This window comes from Gigantopelta aegis, chromosome 8 (genome assembly GCF_016097555.1).
Source record: "Gigantopelta aegis isolate Gae_Host chromosome 8, Gae_host_genome, whole genome shotgun sequence".
NCBI classification, from domain to species: domain Eukaryota; kingdom Metazoa; phylum Mollusca; class Gastropoda; order Neomphalida; family Peltospiridae; genus Gigantopelta; species Gigantopelta aegis.
The window spans coordinates 51,090,331-51,097,691 of NC_054706.1; the positions used below are offsets into that span (position 1 = coordinate 51,090,331).

The window sequence follows — 7,361 nt, forward strand, 5'->3', positions numbered from 1 at the left end:
TCCTAAACCGACATTGCATCAGGCTAGCATCTTACCACTGGGCTACATCTCCCCCACCCCACCACCACCATCCCAGTTAAAGAATTTTCTTAAAATACTTTCAAATAACAAAAATAACAACCTTAAAGCACATCTTATTTTAGCACTTCTGACCTTACAAGTTCAATTAAATATATTGGTACATGAATATATTTAAATATAAAAGCCAATGAAACTAGAAGAAATATAAACGACAAAGATGAAAAGAAAACATTTAATGATTGTCATGGAAATATTTTTATTACACAAGTATGAAATTCTGGAAAAGTATGAATTTGTTTTTAATACATGTACAAAGCACTAAATATTTGTGGTTTGTTTTACAATGAAGCAGAGAAATGGAAATAAAGCTATTGTTAATGTGAATATGTAGGATAAAAATGTCAGGACAGATTTCCAGCCATTTGAGTTATCTCCCTTTTACCAACATCAGTAAATGGATATATAATGTTCAATATCAAATATGCACCACAATCTCAGCATTTTATTAGTATCATCATTTTTAATGTCCTGGTCATGTTCGGAAAATATCATTATTGCACATATTTTGAGAAACGTTTACTGGTGTGTTTCAATCATCAAGTCTAAACAAATACTTATTTCTAAAAGCACAGTCAAATTCAATAAAGACGAGACTTACATATATAGGAGGTATGAAAATGAGAATGAGATGCTGTTAAAAGTTGATATTAAAACAAAATTCAGGTGTTTACTGAAAAATGAATGAAAACATTCTGAACAAGAGCATTGTGGTGGAAACTTGAGCCTGTGGCACAACAAATAAAGTTTCATCATCTGCACATGAAACGTTCCCCACCCCATGACGAGGTTATTGAGCTTTTTTCAGGGCTAGAGAGATGAGATGGGGTAACATGTATTGATTTGTTTGTGTAACCACTCTCATTTGATGCTACAAATATCATGTAAACTATAAATGAAGAAACCAGGAACACATAAAACATATTTTTAGGGCATATTCAATCCACTTCCAGTGGATATAGTGTAAAGTGCCATCCCAATGCTTGTCTGCAATCCAAAAACACCATTTTACCATCTGAAATAATTGGATATGAAGGAGAAACAAAAATATTATTTTCTACCCTCTGGGTCCATAGGCAACATGTTAAAAATATCAACAGACTAGTGAAATCAAAGACATGCCAAATGAAAAGTGAGTATTCCAAATAAACCCGTTTTATGAATGGAAGCTTTCATAATGGCTGAACATTAAACATGCTACGTTAAACTGTAGTTACCCAAATAATGATGTTTTTGTTTTTGTTTTTTAAATGAAATGTATCTACTTGTACATTTTCTAAACATGAAAATGATACTATTGACTATGGTACACTTGATTACCGACTTGTAGACCGACTATTGAAGCCAATGTATTGTTAATACATACTGCTAAAAAATGAACCAATATAATTTAGTTGCAAACATAAAATACAATGTAGCATTATAAATACAATACCTAACATTAAAAATATATAAAATTAACTAGGCTAATATAAACAAAGGAAAATAATGTCATCATGAACTTAAACATCAATATGAAATGTCCAGATACCAGACTTTAATTTTGAGGATTTCAGTGAAATAAATGGTCTCCCAAATCTAAACTTGTTTTCCCCACCCCATCTCCCAATAAAAAAAAAAAAAAAATGTTTTTAGGGAGTTGCTATATGAAAACTGCAATTCGACTTCTTCCACATGTTCAGTATAGTGAAACAACTATTTGTCATTAAAGACAAAGGAGAAATTAAACAAAATAAAAATGTTATTGTTAATTATGATTATCACAACCATTTATTACAAATAATACAACCGTATTTCAATCTTCCATTTATTATTGCAATGATGAAATAAGCACTGCACTAACCAAACTTAGTATTTTAGAAATATGTTTGGCTTTATTGATGCGAACTGTAGTTTGAGATTCTTATAATATGTAGTTTTAGTACACTGTATATATCCATAATATATGAAGTATTGACTAGACAAATGAAGATTAAATCTTATGAATTTTTTTATGTAAGTGATTTTTCTTTCAAATACCAGTATAGAACAATTCTGTCCAATGTAGAATGTTTGATTCACATATTTTAAGACCTCAATGAAACATGAAAGGATAAATTATAAGCTCTGTAAGTGTGAGGGACCAATAAAGTTTTCTTTTTGTATGTTTGACCTTAGCAATATCATATGCTGTTGAAAACCAATCAAAATCACAATGCATCATTAATATATATCACATATTGTTCACGAAATAGTAAAAACTGGCGATTTACACACAACAGAATTTTGCAGAATATAAATTTGCAATAAAACATGAGTCTTTGAAATTGAGGAAATTACCCAACGAGCAATAAAACAACTAAATAAACATACAAGTAAATAACATCACAAGAGTTCAATGGAATGCCATTCATGCTTATCGTCACTAGCAGTATATCACAGACTAAACAATATGGCACTGTTGTCTCGTACAAAAACACATTCAACTACTGACACGGAAACCAATGGATGTGTTCAGAAGATTTAAAGTTAATGGCAGCATTAATAACTAGGTACATGTCCAAGTCACAAATATATGCATGCCTTTAAGCATAATGGAATTACATTAGTTCTGCGTACTGTCATGTCAATGTCAATCTATCTATCTATATACCAGACATTCAAGTCATTTATCAATAATTTAAGCAGTAATTAATATTATGTTTGAACTTTAATACCTTTATGTTGCAATTACAAATACAGAATTCAAATATGACTTTGTCATCTATTACATTTCCTTTCACGTACATGTACAAGTCTACAAGCAGTAACATATTTACTGTAAATTTGACCCAATTTGTTTTCTAAATTGTTATAATATTTGCTCAAATGTCCAAAAGTTTCAGTAGCTAATGGGCGAATAATATACCATGTAATACCCCCCTTAGCATATCTATATCTTCTGAACAAGTTGTCATGCTGTAAAGTGTGGAGCACAACCCTGTTAAGTAGTTCCATATCAAAAGGGAAATATGGCAGCTTCACCATTCGTCTCATTATCATCATCTATGTTTGTGATGTCCTAACAAAAACGTCTGTCTCCATTTGGTGTTTAACAACAACAAAAAATGTCAAGCTGTATGTTAAGACTAACAATGCCATTTGACAAATTAAATACATTGTGGTTAAACAGATCTGTTAATTTTGGAATTTATGGTAAGACATTCTCAAGAACACATTCAGTGGTTTCCACATGTCAAATAAAATACTCGACACAAAACCTTTCAATCTTCTCACAAACAATTCCCAGGAGAACTTTCTAAAGCAATGGGTTTTTTTATAAATCTTGTAACATCAGTTCTATTAAGCAAGACTAGATCATTTTAGTTACTGCCGATTACTGCGGTAAAGTTTGTTCTTTTCCAAAATGAATCCAGAGCAAAGGATTTTGGGAAATGTTCTCCATTTTGAATTTTTGAAGCAACTCTTGACAGTAATGTACAGTTTGTGAAGCATGCACCAGCCTCTGTTGTCTTCTCTCAATGTCAGATACAACTCGAATGTTGCCACAGTGGTGGGGTCACAAATTACTTTGGCTATTCTACGACACAGACTTTTCTCGTCCAAGTTAATGTACAACACACAACCACGCAGACCATAAGGTTCATCCTGGGCCATCCGCAAAACATCCTGCGAGATCTTCGAGATCAACCCACATGGAAACAGGATTTCACAATGGAGCTGTTTTTCTTTGGCAGTTCGAAGAGCATTTTCTATTTCAGATTTCAGTTCTTGGCACTGTATAAATTCTGCTGTGTCTTCGAACGTACCGTAGCTGTTCAAACCAGGAACATGGGATTCTGAAAGACAGATAAATGACAATATAAATTTCTCATTAAAACACCAGTTATTAATTATTCAGAATTTCTCTTTCTTGCCTGAAAAACATTTCAGATGACAATGACCTTGGAGAAAATTCTGAAAAACTTTGCAGGGTCTTGAGGGTTGTTGTGAATATTTTATCATAGAACAAGGTTGGGAACAGTTTTTAGGTTGCACTAAAATCCAAAATTCCAATTAAATGAGATTTATAAAACAGACCATCTTCGACATGACCAAACTCAAGGCAAGATGAAGATAACTCTTTTGAAATAGTTCGGGGGGGGGGGGTGGGGGGAACAATTAAACATTTTATTGTAAGGCTATCAATTTGCCACTCTCCTAAAATGTTCCAGGCAAGTGTGTAGGGGCATATATTTTATCTATTTGCTTGTTTCTTTATCTTATCCATATCTATTTCTGTCTGTCTGTGCATGTTTATAAATTTCCGTGACAACAACAGATATAGGTTGCTGTTTGACTTACATGTAGTTAATTTAAATATAAAGAGTAAATAAACAGCAACTTAAGTTGTTGTTTTTTTGTCAAGTTGACAAGAAACTAGTGTTATATTTAAAACTGTTCAAAGTGTTCAGAACTTCATTATAAGTAGCAAATAATGTGAGAATCATTCGCCTTTTATTTTGTTCAACCATGACATCCAATACTAAATAATATAATGGTTAAATAATAGCCTGTTCATCCTCTACTTTTTCTTCCTTAAGACCTTAATATATGTTGCCTGTTAATGTTTTTTGAACGGCAGTAAATATTGTTTAAACCAATTTAACAAAACATATGTAAGTTGCATTAAAAATAAGATAATTTTTGTATTTAACTCTCAGTGTTACTAATGGGAAGCTACTCTTCGCACTTTGTTGAATAATGATGTTAGTGCTAAGCAGATCACAATTGTACCTAGTGACTCATGAGGTCACCCATTCAGACTTGCCATTATAAAATTATATGCAGTGTTCTCACTCCACAATCAGGTTAATGTGTTACGCTAGTGTGACTTTGCGTCATCCTTGTCCTACCTTGCTTGCAAAGTCCAATATTACCATTTAAATATATAAACCTTCCTCGCATATTTTACACCCAAGATGTCAGGAAATCTACATGTACCGTACATATGCCATTTTGTCCTGGTAAGACACATACCGCAACCCACACCTTAATCCCACTGACTAATTGACGTACTAATAGTACGTTTTCTATTATGCATTTTGAGCTATTAGAAAGACCCAGGATGACTAGTAACACATTGATAGTTAACTTAAAATTACTTTTCTACCTGTAATTATTGTTAGATTGCCCAAAAAATTTGTATTGTGGCCCATGTATGCTCAGCTGAATATAATTAAGAGCCTCAAGTAATATTGATTTACATATATGTAATTTGATTTAATGTCACTTGTTTCCAAAACAATTAAATTTATAAATTGCTTTTTCTCATAATAAAGCAACAGGTTCACAGTATTCTTTACTTTATTATTTTGTTTCATCTTAGGCAGCTAGTCTACAAAAAAAAAAAAAATATTCAATTTATTAAAGAGACTCCCGGCAAATCTTTAGTCCCATTCTAAAATTATGAAGCCTATAGTATAGGGCCTACATGCTTGTGCAGGGGGATTGGGGGTCAACACCCCCCAACTTTTCTTTTTAATTTTTTTTTATTTTCTACAGAAGTATGGCCCGAACCTCCACCCCCCCTCCCCTAAACAAAAAGCTTCACTATCTAGTCTAGAGCCCCCTACACAATTTTATGTGCCTACTATCGTAACTATGATCAAACCCCTGAACTGATTGTTCTGCCAATTTTCAAACAAAAAAATATTCAAAAGCATTTTTAAAAAATCTAAACTTTTTTAAAATATTACTTTTAAACGATTAACCAGGGTAAAAAAATAATATCACAGAATATGCTTACTAAAAGTAGCATACTATAAAGATGTAAAATGCATATCAACGGTTGTCGTCTGCTTGCCAAATCCTTTGTCCTCTTGGAAAAATTCTCGGTCATGGTCACGAGATAAATTTCGACAAAAATCTCAAGTTACTTACCAACTTTATCTTTATGTTTGTCGTGTTCGAAGTCTGTTTCGATGACTATAGAGTACTTGTCACTTTTGAAGTTTTCGTTGCTGTCTAACGGCGAATAAAACAATTGCTTTAGTTTGTACATAACGCTGTCGAAATTGATCATTTCTCCGTTTTTCACTTCGATCGATAGACTGAGATTCGTAACTTCAAACTCTGCGGTCGTTTGTCATTTATAATCACACATTTGCTGGTAAATACTGATATAATAAGTTGTAAATAGGTATCGGTATAAGAATACCTTTATTTAGTTGTTAAACCTGCAGAAATTCAAAGTGTAATAATTCAACTCAGCAACCTAACGCCGACAGAAATGATGTCAGCTTCTATGTCAGAACCGGTGAGATCAGCTGATTATATGCGCCGGTGTGGGTTCATTTGCATACATTTTCCATATATGGGAGAATCCTTTTGACACACCTCCACGCGTTAGCCAATAAACGTGTTGGGAATATCCCCAAGTACCAAGCCGGCAGCAACATGAGGTCACGGTCAACAGGTCAAAGGGCATGAATCAGCTGGGCGACAAAACATGCCTGCAAGCTCACATGCATTTGGAGTTTGATAAATATCCTTTGTTTTCTTATTTACTTTGCAGTAAGTGACTAAATACTAACGTGTCAACTTTAAAAAGTAGTTTTAGCAATAATCTGTTGTTGTTACTGAATATATTTCCGTATAACTGCAATGACTCATTTATAGATCTATCCGAAAAAAAGACTTTTAAAGAGTGATTTTTTTTTATTGTGGTGATTTACACGTAGGCTGGGCCTCTTTTGTTTGGTGATTTCTTATGATTGCCGACAGAACAGGAAGCACGTGCATATCTATTAATAATGATTACCATTCTTTGTTTTGATTATTATAAGAACTTTGAGTATACGAGTGTAAAGTTCAGCTGTTTTTACGAAAAAAATAAAATAAAATATATATATATATGGTCTTTTCCAGGTAGACTATGAAAAAGAGTGGGACAGGACGTAGCCCAGTGGTGAAGCGCTCGTCTGATGAGCAGTCGGTCTAGGATCGATTCCCGTCAGTGGTCCATTCAGCAATTCCTCGTTCCAGCCAGTGCACTACGTGGTACATGTGCTATCCATTTCTACTAATGAAAAAAAAAAATGCATCGTGTCCATAGAGATAATTAGATAGGAAAACCGCTGCTACTACTCTATGGGCTACTCTTTTTTTATTAGCAGCAAGGGATCTTTTTATATGCATCATCTCACAGATTTGATAGTACATACCATGGTCGTTGCTATAGCAGGTGTTGGAATGAGAAATAGCCCGATGGGCTCCACCAACGAGGTTCGATCCTAGACCGATGGCACACTAGGCAAGCGCTT

General features: G+C 33.5%; 1 protein-coding gene across 1 annotated transcript; it reads right to left on the bottom strand.

Moving 5' to 3' along the window:
* Positions 1-239: 239 nt before the first annotated feature.
* LOC121379036 (DNA damage-inducible transcript 4-like protein) lies at positions 240-6,350 on the bottom strand. The gene is made up of 2 exons (XM_041507479.1): positions 5,980-6,350; positions 240-3,896 (listed from the first exon to the last, which is right to left on the bottom strand). Exons 1-2 carry the CDS (start codon positions 6,119-6,121, stop codon positions 3,424-3,426), a joined length of 615 nt encoding a protein of 204 aa, XP_041363413.1. The 5' UTR covers positions 6,122-6,350; the 3' UTR covers positions 240-3,423.
* Positions 6,351-7,361: the final 1,011 nt, after the last annotated feature.